At 45.9% G+C, this 18,693-nt stretch overlaps 1 protein-coding gene across 1 annotated transcript in view; it reads left to right on the plus strand.

Annotated features, from left to right (window-relative positions):
* ITSN2 (intersectin 2) overlaps nucleotides 1–18,693 on the plus strand; it is an 87,777-nt gene that overhangs the window by 56,492 nt on the left and 12,592 nt on the right. The window contains 4 exon segments of the mRNA XM_054970250.1: nucleotides 13,423–13,544; nucleotides 15,764–15,870; nucleotides 16,775–16,958; nucleotides 18,489–18,587. Coding sequence (XP_054826225.1) covers nucleotides 13,423–13,544; nucleotides 15,764–15,870; nucleotides 16,775–16,958; nucleotides 18,489–18,587 — 512 coding nt within the window.

The raw sequence follows: 18,693 nt of genomic DNA on the forward strand, positions 1-18,693 counted from the left end.
TGAAGGGAGAAAAAATGTATTTTTAAATACATTACCCCTTGAGGGACCACCTTTGAATGGGGTCTCAAAAAACAAGTTGCAGAAACCTGCAAACTCTTAAAATAAATACATGCACTATCAAGATTTTCTCCTTTTCATTCAGTGGGGTGGGTGGAGGGGAACAACCGTTGGGAATGGGTTATCTACTGTGTTTCTATCTTCACAAGACAGGGATGAAAAACGGTGGTTATCAGGAGGCAAGTTGCTGCCCCCTCGGTCAGTTATTCCTGTCATAGTACAACCACACAGGGCTCTGGCCTAGGAGGCAACACGGTTTTTTTCTCTCTATTTTTCTTTACTGGAGACAACTAGAAAGGTTTCACATTGCCTTTTGGGAGAGATCGTAGAATGTACCCGCTCTCTTCAGTGGCAGTTGCGCATAGGTTTCTTTGGGAGTGTCTGTTCCCTGTGAAAGGGTGGGAATTTTTCCCTTTCCTCTCACTGATTAAATCATCCCTCCTAAATTCAGAGATTTTACTCTTTGGGTACATGCCACAAATATGGAGTGGCGATAGAAATGATTTGTTAAAAAACAGCCAACTTGGTTTCTTGCCTGTGAGGAGTCCTCCTTGAGTTACAGCAGACGATAATTCTCCCCATGGCTTTTTTTCTGGGAAATGAGGTGGTGGAACTCAGTGGTGGAACTCAACACCGCACAATGATGTCACTTTGGGTCAGCTGGAACAAGGGGGGAGTTTTTTAAAGTTTAAATTGCCCTCAGTGAAAATGGTCGCGTGGCCGGTGGCCCTACCTCCTGATCTCCAGAGGGGAGTTTAGCTTGCCCTCTGTCTGGAGATCAGGGGGCGGGGCCACCAGCCATGTGACCATTTTTAAGAGATGCCGGAACTCCGTTCCACTGCGTTCCCACTGAAAAAAAGCCCTGATTCTCTCAGTTCAAACCAAAGGCCAAATCAAAAACCATACCTCAAGGGACATGTTCCTCCTAAATACTGGAAAAGAAGGGGGATTTTACAAGGACTTTGTTTCCTCTGCCTTTGATCTCTGGGTAATATGAGATACCAAGAACACTGAAGAAGACTAAGAGCTTCTTTCCTGTGAACTAATTTTGGTTTGTGTCTTACTGTTTGGAGTTAAAGTGTTGCCTTAAAAAAAAAGTTATATTTTTAGAGGAGTGTGGGCGAGGCTGCTTGCTGTTTTGGAATTTCTCAACTGCAAGACAAGGGTGGGCTGTTCCCAGAGGTGGCTTTTATCCAAGCCTGCCTCTTGCCCCGTGAGTTTAGAGAGTCACGGGAAATAGCACAAGGGAGGACAGCTCCCAGGTAAGAACTGCAGGTCTCAACCATTCCCAGACTCTGATAAAATGCATTTCTAGTTTTATCTCTTGGCGTTTATGATTCTTGTTAGTGACTGCCTGTTGGTTGGCAGTGGCATAGATCCAACCTTCCGTGGACCTCAATGAGTGGAATTTTCTCACTTCCCCCTCCTGGGGCAGTCCAATGAACTGCCTAAATGTTTTCTTTTCTGATGGTCAGCAGATCCTTAGGAACAGCAAATCCTTAGGAACAGTGAGCCAGTTTGGTATAGTGGTTAAGAACGGCGGGACTAATCTGGCGAGCCGGGTTTGATTCCCCACTCCTCTGCTTGAAGCCAGCTGAGCTGGGTGACCTTCACAGCTTATAGGAACTCTCTCAGCTCCACCCACCTCACAGGGTGATTGTTGTGGGGATGATAATAATAATATCACACTTTGTAAACTGCTGAGTGGGTGCTAAGTTGCCCTGAAGGGCAGAATATAAATCGAATTTTATTATTTATTCAGCATAGCAAGAGCCCCGTGGCACAGAGTGCTAAGCTGCAGTACTGCAGCCCAAGCTCTGTTCACGGCTTGAGTTCAATCCCGGCAGAAGCTGGGTTCAGGTAGCCGGCTCAAGGTTGACTCAGCCTTCCATCCTTCTGAGGTCGGTAAAATGAGTACCCAGTTTCCTGGGGGTAAAGTGTAGATGACTGGGGAAGGCAATGGCAAACCACCCCGTAACAAAAGTCTGCCAAGAAAACGTCGTGATGCGACGTCCCCCATGGGTCAGTAATGACTCGGTGCTTGCACAGGGGACTACCTTTACCTTTATATTAGCATAGGAGGGGCAAGTGAGGATCAGCAGAAGATGGGGACAGAAAATAGCAGAAATTGCCACCACTGCTTCCTCAAATGAAAATGCTGTTTGGTCAGAGAAAATGTGTGGTTGGGTATATGCTAGTCCATTTGAGTCACAAATGAAATAATTCCCCATTCCTCTAATACAGTTATTCCAACAGATGGTGAAGGGTAAGGCATCACCCAAATAAAGAGGCTGCAGCTGTGTTTTGTGTGATGTATACAGAACTCTGCTAATTGAGAAAACAGCCTGCACACTCTTGCTCAGCCCTGGCAGGTTCTCCACTTTCAATGTTTTCTTTAGCCTGAACGTTAATAAACAGATTTTGATATTCAATTGATCTTCCCAGTGTCGGTCCATTTTCCTACTGATCTTCAACATCAAGTTGTTTAAAACAAATGCCAAATACATATATTTCTACCCATTCATGATCTCCCTCCACCATTTCTTTCCCTGACATTGCAGAGTGCTGTCTGCTTCTCAGTCTAAAAGAGACAGCGCCCCTCTTTCTTCCTTTTGAACTCCAGCGCAGTCAAGAGTTTGTATTTAAGGAAGCACAGCTGACTTGGCAAACATTTAGTCAGTTAATTCGGAGAACTATGCATGAGTCATGGAAGACACTCATATGGACGGGACACTTATAACAAGCAGTGAAGGGATCTCTGGGTAAAAGCAAAATATGTGAAGTGCTGAAAAGGGGAGGGTATATGATAAAGACAATCTGTTAAAAGAGGAAAATGGTAATTCCTCCACCCTAATGTGCCTTATGAGTCACCATTCCTGCTGCTTATTGACTCTTATATTTACATTATACTTTTCACAAAGTTCTCAAAGCAGCTTACTGCCCTTTAAAAATGCAGTCTTAACTCTTTTTTCCTTTCTCCTGAGTGCCAAGGTATCATAGAAAATATGTGTGCAAGGAGTTGCAGCCAGAACGGAGAATCAGCAGAAATGGTGGGGGGAGGGCCTCGGACCTTTTTTATGATTCTCAATTAAAACTTACCTAATTGTTTTGGGAACTTTGCTTTTCTTGGCCATCTTCCAGGATTCCTTGAAGAAGAACAATATTTTCAGGGTATAAGCTTTTAAAGAGTCAAAGCTCCCTTCATAAGCAACGTAAAAGAGGGAGCTTTGACTCTTGAACACTTATACCTTGGAAATCTTGTCGGTCTTGAAGGTGCTACTGGATTTGAACCTTGGTGTTCTTCTGCAGACCAACATGGCTACCCACCTGAAACGTAGAGTCATCTTGTGACGAGAAACAGTTTGACAGGGTTGTTTGGAGGAAGCACTACCCAAACAGGGCAGCGAATATGAGGATCAGTCTGAAAGCACACAGAAGGGAGAAGGGCAGACTTAGATATCCACAAGAGTACTATCGTTTTCCCTCTGCTCCAGATTCCCATCTCTGTGGCTTGTGAAAGTGGAGGAGAAGGCCATTCCATGGCTTGCCGATTCGAGGAGAAACCATGATCACGAAGGTGTTTTTCCCAGGGTGAGGCTCATCCATTGCCCCCTGAAGTTGTGGCAAACCACAACTGTTGCGAACCACCTCAAAGCACTTCTGGTTTTCCTCATAATAGCAAAACTTTGCAGGCCATGGTCCAGGCTGTCCTAGTCTCATCAGATCTTGGAAGCTAAGCAGGGCCTGGCCTGGTTAGTACTTGGATGGGTGATCACCAAGGAAGGTGAGGGTTGTTGTGCAGAGGCAGGCAATGGCAAAACCACCTCCGTTAGTCTCTTGCCTTGAAAACCCCAGCAGAGATTGCCATAAGACAGCCAAGACTTGACAGTACTGTATATACGCACATCTATCTATCTGTAGCAGCACTGTACAAATAAATGTTCTTGACAGTAATTTAGCAGTAACTGAATTGCGCTCCCCACCATCAGCTTTTTCCGGACTGTAAACGTTTTCATAGGTAGGGGTTCTTCGGAATACGAAAAATTAATTTGGGGTTTCCTCCATGGAAAAAAGGTTGGGAAACACTGCTATAAGCTTTGAAGCCCCCTTGTCAGATGAAGTCTCACTGGACTTGAATCTTGCTCTCATAAAAATATGTAATTGAAGGTGTAAAAGTCATCCTTATAGCCCGGACTTTTTTTCTGGGAAAAGAGGTGGTGGAACTCAGTGAGTTGCCCTCGGAGAAAATGGTCACATGGCTGGTGGCCCCGCCCCCCGATCTCCAGACAGAGGGGAGTTTAGATTGCCTTCTGCGAGAGCAATCTCAACTCCCCTCTGTCTGGAGATCAGGGGGCGGGGCCACCAGCCATGTGACCATTTTCAAGAGGTTCCGGAACTCCGTTCTACCGCGTTCCAGCTGGAAAAAAGCCCTGCTTATAGCTAATAAGCAAGGGCTGACCCCCTTGCAGATTAAAAAAAATCCGGACAGTGGGGCTGGACAGGGCTGACAAAAAAAATTGAGTTCGGACAACATTTTAGGTTGCAGTACCACCCTTAAAAGGCAGCAGCAGCAGCAACCCACCGCCAAGAGGAAGATGTAATGGTGTTGGGGAAGGGGAAGCAGAGGGAGGAAGAGAAAGCAGATCCTAGAGGGGAAGTAGAAGCAGGGATGCAAACCTTCCCTGGTTCCCCTGCTGTATAAATCCATTGCACAAATAGTAATAAAATTTTGATGTAGTTATAAATTTATGTTTTGTTACTATTGTTGTATATTGTTCTTTAAAAATTAAAAAAAAATTAAAAAGAATACAATTTGTAATATAGAGAATAATCCCAAAGTTGTCAGATGTAACAAACAGAGTTTCAACAGGCCTCTCTGAGTATGTTGGTGTTAATGTCTTTTGTTCTTCAAGTTGACACCTTATCACCTTTTCCTTATTTGCTGTTGGGCAGACACTTAACATCTCAATAAGGCTGCTTCACTATTTTTTTCCCTGTGCAGAAGTAATTTTTGTATAGGAAAATCTTGTCTGTTGTCACGAGTGAAGTGCTGTGTATGTTTCTTTTTGCTCTGAGTATGAGGTTGGCAGAATCCAAGATCTCTCTGTTTGGTTTAATAACTGCGTCTATATTCTCTCTCTGGAATTGGCAGTTTTGTTAGGCCTGGGAGAGTGGTGGAGAAATTGGCACTGCAGTAGCTTCAAAGATGAGAGTCCTGAAGGAGGGGCAGGCTGTGTTTTGTGTTCCAGTGTCCGTTATGGCTGTTGGATGGCACCTGCACTCTCCTTCTTTTGGCAAGAAAGAGGGTGGAGGGCCTGGACGGGGCAAAGTTCTGACAAATGTTGAAATAATGGGGGACCGTTGAGATCCCAACATCAACCCGTCGTTGCCAAATTTGGTTTTCATGCCTCAAGCAGCTTCTTAGAGCCACTTCTGATAGCATGCTTGAAAAAGAAAATATAAATAATACTGGAGAATGGGCGGACTTTTTAACATTAAGAAACCATAAACCTAAGAGCCAGTTTGGTGTGGTTAAGAGCACAGGACTCTAATCTGGAGAGCCGGGTTTGATTCCCCACTCCTCCACTTGAAGCCAGCTGGGTGACCTTGGGTCAGTCACAGCTCTTTGGAGCTCTCTCAGCCCCACCCACCTTACAGGGTGATTGTTGTGGTGAGGATAATAATGGCATATAATGGCATACTTTGTAAACTGCTGAGTGGGCATTCAGTTGTCCTGAAGGGTGGTATATAAATTGAATGTTGTTGTTGTTGTTGTTATTTGAATCAAAAGGATGATTGAATCAAACTATTACAAATCCAGTGTACAGACTTAGAAATTACCCCTGCTTCCCCTCTTAGTTGGCCCTGCATTGGATCCAGACTAAATTTGTTGCTTTCACAAAGCACTTTCACCAAAACACAGCTTTCCTTTCCTGCCCCCCTTTCCTGCTCCAGTCCACTGATCTCTCCAAATTGCTGCATGGGAGGGGGGACAGCATGAGAGGCAAGTCAGAGGTCTGCAACAGGAAGGGGGAATTGGTCAAAATGACCCCTTCCTAGGATTGCCAGGCCTAGCTGGCAACTGGCAGGAGAGTTGGGAGCGGAGATATGGGGTCATGGCATCAGCTACATTGTTACATCATTTCTGGGGGAAACCTGGAAGTGATGTAGGGTAGCTCTAGGAATCACTGTAAACTCTGTGGAAAAACCATGTAGTGATGCAGCTGAGGCCACTATTTTTTTTCTTCTCCCACAGCTACTCTGAATGGCACCAGGCAAATAGGGCTGCCAAAGCAGGAGGCTTCTTGCCGTACCATGATGCCTGGCAGACCTACCCCTTTCCCTTCTGTTAGTGGAAAAATCATACAGGATCCAAGTTTTAACAGTGAGCCTGTATGATAGTAGCACCAGTGGTGAAAATCTAGAGTGCACCATTTGCCCACATAATTTCTTAAAATGGCAAAAAGGTATATAGTTGGATAGTGCAGATCTTTTCTACTTACTGAGATCTGAGTGCAGAACTTTTCTACTTATCTGTTCTGAGAGCCAAGCTTACAAGTGACACCTAACACAGGTTGGACACTTGTCAGCTTCCCTCAAGTTTTGATGGGAAATGTAGGCATCGTGGTCTTGCAGCTGTAATGGAGAGCCAAGCTGTAAGACCAGGACGCCTACATTTCCCATCAAAACTGGAGGGAAGCTGACAAGTGTCCAACCTGTGTAAGGCATCACTTGTAGCTTGGCTCTCAGCCCGTGGTACCTTCCCCTAGGTAAGAGTCTCTAGTGTCAGGGGAAGGTGTCATCGTTAGCAGACAAGATCTGCAGGATGGAGGATCACAGAATTTACTGCTAAGTTAATTTTTGTCTGTCTTTGACTGTACTCGCTTCATGTTTCATTCTGTGTGTGGCCATTTATCCCTAATTTCTTTCTTTCTTTTTTTTTTAAGGACCCAATGTTGTCTTCCAGTGTGAAAGCAAAGCACCTCAGAGACCCACTATCCAAGTTTGAACTATAGCAGGGTGGACAGCCTGCTCAGATCTCTCTGAAACGATTCATTTGCCTCGCTTCAGTATTAGATCCTCTCAAGACTTCAAATTTCATTCTGTGCTGTACAGTTACAGTTAATTTGTACCAACTGATTTAGATAGTGGGTCTTTGTGTGGCTTTCTACACTGTCCAATCTGGCTTCGCCTGTCCCCTTTATTTAGGAACCATCACGAATCATTAGCATGCTTGTCGAGTTATCTCTTGGCATAGTGGAATTTTAGGCACACAAAGACCTACTATTTGCACAAATTATTTGTACTGTTTCACATCATTAGTTGTATTCTTGTAATGTTGCACCATGTGCCTCTTACGCTGAGCTGGTATTTGCTGATCTGTCCTCAAGACACACTTCACGTATGATTTTGTACACAGTGCCTTCTCCCTCCCTCTCACCCCCTCTCTCTTTCTCTCCCCCTCCCCCCCTCTCTCCCCCCTCCCCCCCTCCTCTCAATCAAGAGCAAGAGGTGTTTCATCCTGGAATAAAACCTTGTGTGTTTTTTTTCTGTAGTCTTTTGCCACTGTCTGTCTGCTGGTTTTAGATCTTGGAACTGTAAGATGGCTGCCTAGGGTTGTTAGCCTCCAGATGGTGCCTGGAGATCTCCTGGAATTACAACTGATCTCCAAACTACAGAGATCAGTTCCCCTGGAGAAAATGGCTGGTTCAGATCCTACTACTGACTGCCATGTAGGGATGCCTGACCCCCAGCAGGGGTGGGGGAATCCCCCGCTCCCCACACCCCGCCCCCACTTACCTAACCAGCGGGGGGCGCACCTTCCCTGCACGCTCCCCTGCGGCGTTGCGCACTCCCGTGTGCAGTAGTTGCCGGGATCGGGCCTATTTTGGCCTGGATCGGGGCTGCTGTAAGTGCGGGAGTGCTCCTGTGCTCTGCAGTGCCTCAAAACAGGCCCGATAAGCAGCAAAATGGGGCCGTTTTTGGGTGCTGCGGAGCACAGGAGCGCTTCTGCACTCTGCAGTGCCTCAAAATGGGCCCGTTTCGGCACAGATTGGGCGCATTTTGAGGCGCTACAGAGCACAGGAAGGCTCCTGTGCTCAGCAGCGCCTCAAAACGGGCCCAATTCATGGCAAAACGGGCCCGATCTGTGCTGAAAGGGCCCATTTTCAGGCGCTGCAGCGCACACAAGCAGTGCCTCAAAAGGGGCCCATTTTGACGTGGATTCGGCCTGTTTTGAGCCCCTGCGGAGCCTGGGTGCGCTCCCAGGGGCCACGCGATGAAGTCACTCCTGAAGTAATGTCATCACGCTTGTGGGGGGGGCGCATGTGCGCACACACCCCTTTCCCCCAAGGTAAGTGCCAGGCCCCTATCCCCCGCCAGGAGGTTCAGGGGGCCTGGCAACCCTGTTGCCATGAGTTGTGCAGGTAGCCTTGGGTAAGACAGTCCTCTCAGCCCAGCCCCCCAGCTGTATTGTGGGGGTAATAATACTTTTTTCAATACTTTGAGTGGGCTGTAGGGTTGCCAGGTCCCCCCAACCCTCCAGGCGGGAGATAGGAGGCCTGGCACCTACCTTGTCTTTTCTGGGTTGGGTGAGCTCCCGGCCCACACGATGATATCACTTCCAGGAAGTGATGTCATTGCATGGGCCGAGGGCCACCCTAGGATCACTCCTGCGCTCCACAGGTGGCCAATTCAGACCAGTTCAGCTCGGATCGGGCTGCTGGGGAGCATGCCGCGGGGCCCAGGAGCACATCTCAGGAGGCACGTTCCCCACCCCCTGCCACTGGCCAGGTAAGTGGGAGCAGGGGAAGGGTAGGATCCCCTGCCCTCAGTGGGGAACTCGCAACTCTAGTGGGGCACTAATCTGTCTAGACGAGTGGTATATAAGCACAGTTATAATAATAATTATTAGAGGGTGGACTTTCTAGAATTATAGCCCACTGATGTCCCACCCTGCCCTCCCTCCCAAATATCCAGGAATTTCTCATCCTGGAATTGGCAGCCCTTGTTCTTTCTAAAGCCAGATGTAGAGAAAAACAAGACAGTCAGGGTTACCACAACTTTATATTGTGTGTTAAGGCAGAGTAAGGGATGGAACAGATCCAGACTGGGTCTGTTTGGCGGGGGGAGGGGTCCCTATCATAATAAAACAAAGCAGCAGTCTACTGGCATCTGACTCAACCCTACTTTGGAGGCCACAAAGCTATGCATTTCCAAAGAGAATAAAAAAAAATAGGTACAGAAGGCCTCTTAACTCCTGTGGAGTTTTCAACACTAAAAGTTTCCTGGCTTTCTGTGCCTCTTCTATCTACAGGCCCTTCCCACTGGCCCTGCTTCATCTGGTGTGGCTCGGTAGGGTTGGCGGGGGGTGGAGTGGATCATGGAGAGCCCAGGCAGCTCTAGGACAATTCTGGAAGCTTCTAGACCCCATCATGTTTCCCAGAGATGTCATCGGGCATGTGACGAAGTGCACAGGCCTTTCTCCGCAACCTGCCTTCTTTCCAGAGCTGCACATGTTCCCACCCATGTGCCGTGTAAGACAATCATGCCGCTGGAGCAATGCTGGAAGGGACATTAGGGGGAAGGCTGAGTTAGGAGGCAGGGAAAGGGTTAAGCTCCTTCTCCAGTCTTAATCACTTCCTCCCTTGGTGGCTGTTCCTGGATTGAAGAAAGGCGCCACCTGGTGTTCAATTACATGCCTGCGGTGTGTACTTAGGGCCAAGGAAGCCAGTTCCCTTGTATCATTCTGTATTACAATGATCAAGTATTTGTCTTCGGTAATGTTATGACTTCCATGGCCCTAATCAATGTTTCCACCATCTGAATGGGTTGGGCATACTATTGGGAGGCGGCAAGTTTAGCAAGCTGTGTGCTGACTCAATAATAATCTCTGACGAGCTGATGTCTGCAGTGTTTATGTCTGGCTCTGCCTTCGGAAGTTCCTAAATTGATTTGCAAGATTGTTTGGGAACTTGCTGTCAGTGCAGCTGTCCCGGACTTCTTTTGGCAGCCCATTTTGGTCTGCAGAGATTTGACTTTGGCTGTTGCTGGGTGCATTTGATAGGGTTGCCAACCTCCAGGTAGGACTTGGAGACCTCCTGGAATTACAACAGATCTCCAGACTGCAGAGATCAGTGTATGTGGAGAGAACAGGTGCTTTGGATGGTAGACTCCATGGCATTATACCCCTCTGATGTCCCAAACCCTGCCCTTCCCAGGTTCCGCTTCCAAATCTCCAAGAATTTTCCTATCTCAAAGCTGGCAACCCTAACATCTAATCAGGTGCATCTTGCTATGGCATCATCCTCCATCCAAACGTGATGCACCCTGATAAGAGAGCAGAGCCTCAGCTTATGGGGGACCTTCCTTTAGGAAGGACCAGGGCTTTTTTTCAGCAGGAACTCAGTGGAACAGAGTTCCGGCGCCTCTAGAAAATGATCATGTGGCTGTGGCCCCGCCCCCTGATCTCCAGACAGAGGGGAGTTTAGATCGCCCTCCGCGCTGCAGTCCTGCGTTCCATCACTGAGTTCCACCACCTCTTTTCCCAGCAAAAAAGCCCTGGGAAGGACACTTTGAGGCAACATTAAAGAGGAGTAGGTAGCTAGCACAATGCTTGCAGCTGCTGGGGACAGTTCTTTTGTGATGTAAGAATGTACACGATACCTGTCGCAATAATCTAACCTGCTTCAAGAGAAGTTGCTATAGGGGGAGAGGTTGTATTTTTATACGGGGGGATATTCTACGGGGGGGAAATAGTTCTACGACGGACACATTCTCATGTCAGGTTCTCAGGATTTGGGGATGCAGGCAGCCGTTCCAGTGTATGCAATCTGAAATGTTTACAGTAGATTTACAGAACGTGTGAATGTCATGCGGTACTATACAAAGTGTTAATATTGTTTCATTCGTTCAAAAGCCTTTTGTCCAGCATTCTGTCTAAAAAAACAAAAAGTGGGATGTTGTTTACTCTTAATAAGCTTTGGCCAAGTAATGCTCCATTGCTGTGTTGGGGGATCTTTTTGTGAAATACAGAATAGGTGTGGTGCCTGCATTAAATTTAAAGTCCTGTTTATATTTTACTGCGATAAGCTTGTCGCAGAGTGAAGTGATCCTTCTTGCCGGAAGCATAGGTGCGTATTGCTCAGTGTTCACCTGATGGTATCCACTCTGCAAATTTTTTTCAAACTAACGTTACTAACCGTATGTGAACTGTGGCCTCTTCTAGCAGACTGAAAGTGGTCACGGTGATTTGGCATTTGTAAATCAGTAGTTATCTCTAATGAGCTATGTGGCTCTCTGCCCATGGAATTTCCTAAAGTGATTTGCACAAGCATCAGAAATGTTCGAAGAAAAAGTGAGAAGGTCCTGTAGGTGTGCCCAAATTTCTGGCATACCTAAGGCAGCTCTCTAAATTAAGGATGCCTTTATCAATAAATATGAATGGTGGTTTCCATTTTTTTAAAAAAACCTTGTATTTGCCCCCATTCCCGAAATGGGGTTGAGATAATACTCCAAAGGTATGGAATATGGTGGCCTGACGGAGGAGAAATGCCAGTGTGTCTGTGTGTGTATTTTTTTATAAGCTTAGAAGATATAAGAAAAGAGCCCTGGTGGATCAAACCAGTGTTCCCTCCAGTCCAGCAGGTTCTAAATGTTCTGGAACGCCGTTTCTAAAGAATCTGAGAGCCTGTGGGGTTTTTTGGTACATGATTCAGAAAGACCTTGGAATCGTGTTAGCGTATAATGCATGTTGAAAGACGTATGAAGAGCTAAAAATAGTAATTATTACTTTGTTTACAGTAGGGATGTAAACCTTAAGAGGTATTGATTTAAAAAAGAAAATCTGAAAATGAATTAAATTACATCACCAAATTGAGATTTGCTAACAGTAAACAGTATTTGCCAAACTATTTCCTGCTGGCTTGTATTATTTTTTTAATTGGTCCAAACATAAGCCGTTACCAAGCTCTGTTACAAGAATGCTGACAGACTTCTGCTTATAGTAGTTTTTTGGGCTGCTGCTGCAGCATAGCGCTGCCTTAATGTAATTAACTATATTGAACTCATACGGATATATTGATGTGTGCTGCTTTAAAACATTTCTTTTTCTTCTTTTGGGGGGAGCTTTCTAGTATCGAATTTCACCGTGAAAACACAACATACTCTGTGCATGAGATAACTGTTCTCTGTTTGAAAACTGGAAATAACTATGCAAAATTATTTTATTAAAGGGATACATAAAAGAATATACATTGTGTGCGATTTCTTTTTCATCGGAACCTAAAAAAATTGCTCTCCGGGCTTGATCTAGATACTAAATCTTTCTGAACTTGTAATCAGTTTGGTAGGTCAGTTGCAGAGAGGCAAACCCAAATCTAGATTATGGTCTAATTTATTAGTACTGTAGATTATTTGTTAGCTGTTTTTCCTCCCAAATAGTGCTCAAAGTGTGGGGGGGCGGGGGGTGAGATTAGAGGAAGTCTACTTCCGTCAGAGGAAAGCCCTTCCTCCAGCTGCATGTCTACACAGAATCCGAACCATGACCTAAAGTAAACTAGATCCATCAGGTTTTCAGTGTTACGAAATGAAGATCCTATTCGCTTTCTCCCTTCCCTCCCCACATGGTAGGTTTCCAGTGTTAGAGTTTGTTACACAGATGCCTTGGCAGCTCTTCTGCATGATTTATTTTATTTAATCATTTATACCCTGCCTTTCTTCTAGTGGAGAGTCCAAAGCAGCTTACATCGCTCTCCTCTCCTCCATTCCATGCTCACATCCACCCTTTGATGTAGGTTAGGCTGAGACACTGTGACTGGCCCAAAGTCACCTAGCAAGATTCCATAGCAGAGTGAGGATTCGAACCTGGGTCTCTCGGATCCTGACGTGATATTCATTGCGATGTCTTCAGAACCACTCCTGTAGCTTAAAGAAACGTAACAATTCTTGTGCTTTTCCATACCAGCGCTAGCCCCAGCAGCTAGAAAGTATGCTTTGGATCCAAAGGGGCTCTTCCGCTGGCATTGACGCTGGTACAATGGCATCTCTGTTGGCATTCTCCACTCTCTCTGTTCATGGGGTCCATCACAGGCAGCAGAATGGGGCAGGGGGGTTGATCTGTGGGCTGTATTTGGTGGAGAAAGGCAGGAAAATCCACTTGTGCTACTTCTGATCCAGCCTTCCAGGTTTTATGAAGCTCACTGAATTATAGGGAATTAAACTACATCAGTTAGGAGGTATCTTGTGTGGTACATTCATTTCACAGTCAGCTTTCTTAATCCCCTCTGAGATTCTCATTGTCAGTTTGATGTTTGTTATAAAACCAATAATTAGACTAAGAACGGCCGGGCATGTTTCTTTTCATAGGGTGCGCTGATCTCCAGAGCCTTGACACAATGCAGCCGATGGAGCGGAAAAGGCAGGGTTATATCCATGAGTTGATTCAAACAGAAGAAAAGTACATGGACGATCTGCAGCTTGTGGTAGAGGTGAGGTTTACTTGGAATGCGGGGAAAAAACCAGTTCTCCAAGTAGAATCTTCAATGCCTTACAAGACAGCCATGAAGATGGGTTGTTTAAATAAGAATTACGGAAAGGTGAGGTCTGACAGTATAATTAATAAAAGCCCTGATACAAGAAGTACATCAGAACACGTCTCCGTACAACAAGTTCAGGAGCGGATTGGGACGTTCGGATGGGCCAGGAGTGAACCCAGATGAGTGGCCCTTGTCGGGCTGTGGCAAGGGGCCCCATTTAGCTCAGATCCAGCCCGCAGTGCCCCCAACCAGTAGTAGTGTGGGAGAAAATAACCGGTGAGCCAACAGGCATCCTTGGTGCCCCAGGCTACGTCTGAGCGGAGTGGTCCCTGAAGCCCTGGCTGGGCTGCTGTGGTTTTTTGCTTCCTTAAGGTCGGTCCACCCCGCATTAAGCTTCATCAGTAGTTAAAACTGACACATTTTCAAAAGTAAAGACACTTCATGTAAGAACATCCTTTTGCCGTCAGCTGGTGTTCTCTGCCGTTTATTTAGAACATTTTTTGCTGCTTCTCCCCAAGGACCCACCGAAGCAGACTAATATTTTTTTTCTGTTACTGTTCCTTCAACCCAGCGGTCTCGAACAGCCGCTGAGAGTTATGTTCAGGCAATTCATAAAAGCTACCCACATAATATTAAAGTTTATGCAGTTGCTTTAGGATGTTTCTGTATCTCTGCAACGGCAGCCAAAAATCTAGCGACTTTATATGTTTACCCATCTGTCCTTATTGCTCAGTAGCCTAGAAGTCTCGGCAGTTGAAGAAGCAAAATCCTTACTAATTAGGGGGAAAATCAGCTCCTGTCTAAATTTTAAAAATTCAGGGCAACTTAAAGAGTACGTGGTCAATAGATTCAATGCAATTAAGGTCACAATTACATCGCTGAGTATGGAATACCAGCTTATCTACCTGACAACACTGCAGACAGTAATGCATTAAGACGTGCCAACATAAACGCACATCTATATTTAGGAAATGTTAAATCATGAAAATACAGAGAGCCAGTTGGGTGTAGTGGTTAAGAGCAGCAGGACTCTAATCTGGAGAACCGGGTTTGATTCCTCACTCCTTCACTTGAAGCCAGCTGGGTGACCTCGGGTCAGTCACAGCTTCTAGCTCTCTCAGCCCCACCCACCTCACAGGGTGTTTTGTTGTGGGGATAATAATGGCATACTTTGTAAACCGCTCTGAGTGGGTGTTAAGTCATCCTGAAGGGCAGTATATAAATCGAATGTTGTTGTTGTTGTTATACATTGGGATACAAATTGGTAGGGGAATGCCTAACCCTCCTATCTTCCCTCCCTGCTGAGCAAGGTTTAAAACCTTCCTCCAGTCAAAGGAGCTTTTCTCCAACTTAACGGGCTTTTTTGTTAGATGAAGAGGCATCTAAGTGGGTGGAAGGCTCCTTGAAGGATGGTTGGGTCCACCCCCTATACAGTAAAATCATAAAAACAACAACAAAAGGATTATGAATAATAAAGACATAAAAACAGCATAAAACAATATTCAGCAGCCAGGGGTAGACTTTGACGAATGAGGAACAAGGTCCACTGGCAACGAGTCCCCATGCTGGGGGGTTGTTCTAGATCCAGCAGCAACATCACCACCCCGGGACAAGCTGATTTCTCCACTTTTGAGTAGACCATGAAGACTGAGCTTCAGTTTATTCGCCCTCATCCATCCTATTACTTTCTTTAGGTGCCTGTTCGGGACCTTCCACACCCTCATCTGTCTCAGCTGTTCAGGAGAAATAGCATACCCTATCCTTCAACATGACAATTTTTATAAGAACTCTTCTTTGCCCTTACACTGAGAATATCAGAATGCAACCTTCTCAGTGCTCAAGCCAGCCAAAGTTGCAATTACCGTTTTCAGAATTTTAAAACGTTTATCGGAACCAGACCTTTACTCTGTCACTAGTTCCTTTACACTTCACTTTTTTGAAAGTTGCTGCAGAGGTTAGAATGTCAGACTAGGGTCTGGGAAATATAGGTTCAAATCCCCACCTTGCTGTGTAGATCACTGGATAACCTTGGACGGGTCATATCCGCTCAGCCTAGCCTACCTCACAGGGTTGCTGTGAGGATACATTTGGAAGGGAAAATTGCATACACTGTCTTGATCTCTTCGGAAGGCATTATGGGATTGTTCACTGCTGTTTTTCTCTGTTTCCAGGTTTTCCAAAAACGAATGGCTGAAGCAGGCTGTCTCTCAGAAGCAGAAATGGGATTGATCTTTGTCAACTGGAAGGAGCTCATTGTGTCCAATACAAAGTTGCTAAAGTAAGAGCTGTTAGCGTTGTGATTTTGAGCTGTCTCAACTCATAATGGTGTCATTAAAGCATCAAATAGGTAAACATTAAAAGAAATGCACCAGTTGCGCCCACTTTATTTAAAATATTTCTAAGTCACCTTCCCACTCAATTTAGGGTCCCGAAGACAGCATGGTATAGCCCAATCTTGCTAGATCTTAGATACTAAGCAGGGTCAGCCCCGGTCAATACTTGGATGGGAGACCACCGAGGAAGACTAGGGTCAAGACACCGAGCCAAGCAGTGAGAAACCACCCCTGCGCCTCGCTTGCCTTGAAATCCTCTTGCTGGGATTGCCACAAGTCAGTTGCAATTTAATATACAGAAGGCAGCAAACAATAAAAACGTTGAACACAAGATTACAAACACACATAAATATATAAAAACAATTAAAACAAAACACATGAATGGGAGGAAGGATCAATGAAAACCAGGGAGGAAATTCCAGACCAAAGGTAAGGCTTCAGTTGCTGGCAGAAAGTAAAGGTTAGAAGTAGGCAGATGAATCAGAGGAAGGTGGAAGCTTCTTCCATTAGAGAAGATGTTAAACGTGGCTGAGTGGAGCCGTCAGATGCAAGCCTGATAACTTTTTCTCATCATTCTCAAGACATTGATCATTTTTTCTTTAGGGGTCGCTTAGTGTGTTGTGTCTGACCAGATCCAAAAGCCGCTCTGAAAATCAGAACAAACTACTTCGATCATACTGTATGCTTATGTCCCCCACTGGCCTCTAATTTCCAGGGTGGATGGTCCTGCCAGAGAAGAAGGCTTCCGCATAAGATGCAAGAATGTGCAAGCCCTTGTGCCCCCCCCCTTTCTTGCAGTTGGAAGCTGTCGAGTCAATTCGTTCACGCTTTCATTTTCCCTCCTTCCAGAGCGTTGCGTGTGCGTAAGAAGACGGGGGGAGAAAAGATGCCCGTGCAGATGATTGGCGACATCTTGGCTGCTGAACTCTCTCACATGCAGGCCTACATCCGGTTCTGCAGCTGCCAGCTGAACGGAGCAGCCCTCTTGCAGCAGAAAACGGATGAGGAGTCAGACTTCAAGGATTTTTTGAAGGTAGGGTATCCAGTAACTTCTTATGCTGGTTAAATTTCCCCTGTCTCCATGGAACCAGTGCAGACCGACCACTGGCTCTGTGTTAACTTTGGTTAGCTGATCAGCAGCCTGTCTCGGGAACGTGTGTTCCCTCACCACAATGAATGGCCTGTGTTTCATCACACTTACCAGAGCCTATGAGATTGGTGGCTTCCAGGACCTTTCCAAGTGCCCTTTTTAGCTGCAGTCTAGCCTTGGCCTGAACATCTTACTTTGATGTTGCTCGTTCCTCAGATGGTGGTTACATTCTTTTTCAGCTTACCAGTTTTGCATAGCCCTTAGACTGCCCAGCTCTCTCGTTGGGGCACTGAGAGCGAAACTACAAGTGACGAAGGACACAGGTTGGACACTTGTCAGCTTCCCTCAAGTTTTGATGGGAAATGTAGGGCCAAGCTACAAGTGACGAATGACACTTGAACGGCAAGTGGATCGAGTGGAGGGCAAGTGAACAGGGAGGAATACACTTGCCGTTCAAGTGTCATTCGTCACTTGTAGTTTGGCCCGTAGGCAGCTTGGTGGACTGTTGGACAAGTGACAGTTGAAAAGTCCGTTGGACAGCAGTCGGAGAGCCAAGCTGCAAGACCAGGAGGCCTACATTTCCCATCAGAACTTGAGGGAAGCTGACAAGTGTCCAACCTGTGTCATTCGTCACTTGTAGCTTGGCTCTCAGTTTGAATCCCTGGTGGGTTTGGGATGTTCTAGAACCCATGAATGTGTACAGACAGGTGCCATGATCAACTTTGGTAGAGGGCATATTTCTTGTCTAGGTCTTATAAGAGAAAACCAAACAAACTCTGCCTTTCTTGGTCTTGAGCAAGCCAAGCCTTGATGTGGCAGACAGATGATTCCTCTTTTACACAGGTTGGACACTTGTCAGCTTCCCTCAAGTTTTGATGGGAAATGTAGGGCCAAGCTACAAGTGACGAATGACACTTGAACAGCAAGTGGATCGAGTGGAGGGCCTCTGGAATAGTTTCATAGCGATTCATGTTAACGGGTTCCTTGTGAATACCAGGGTTTCCTCAAGTGAATATATGCTGGCTCCATCTGCGGAGCGCACATTCTGTTTTTCAGGATTTTTTTTATAATGAAGGGGTCTCAGGTCTGCTGCTCTCTCTCTTGAATCTGAATCTTTATATTATAAAATAGGAATGCACACAACATTCCCTTTGCAAAAGACGGCCAATTAAAATGTGCAAAGTTTTCAGATGTTTTTAAACAGGTCTGTGAACATGGATCAGTGGTACCAGGGCTTTTTTTCTGGGAAAAGAGGTGGTGGAACTCAGTGGGTTGCCCTTGGAGAAAATGGCATGGAGGGCAATCTAGACTCCCCTCTGTCTGGAGATCAGGGGGCGGGGCCACCAGCCATGTGACCATTTTCAAGAGGTTCCGGAACTCCGTTCCCCCGCGTTCCAGCTGAAAAAAAGCCCTGAGTGGTACTAATACTTAAGTGGTTAATGAAGTCTATCAACATTCTGATTTGACCTATAGAAACTGGCTTCGGACCCTCGCTGCAAAGGAATGCCCCTCTCCAGCTTCCTGTTGAAACCTATGCAGAGAATTACGCGTTACCCTCTTCTCATAAAAAGCGTAAGTACCCATTTCTTTGCAGTCCAGAAGCAACTTGATTGGCAGCACTGGGTGAGGATCAGCTGGGATTCAGAAGCGGATCATCCTTTGACACAATTTTGCACAT

Source organism: Eublepharis macularius, chromosome 1 (assembly GCF_028583425.1).
Source record: "Eublepharis macularius isolate TG4126 chromosome 1, MPM_Emac_v1.0, whole genome shotgun sequence".
NCBI classification, from domain to species: domain Eukaryota; kingdom Metazoa; phylum Chordata; class Lepidosauria; order Squamata; family Eublepharidae; genus Eublepharis; species Eublepharis macularius.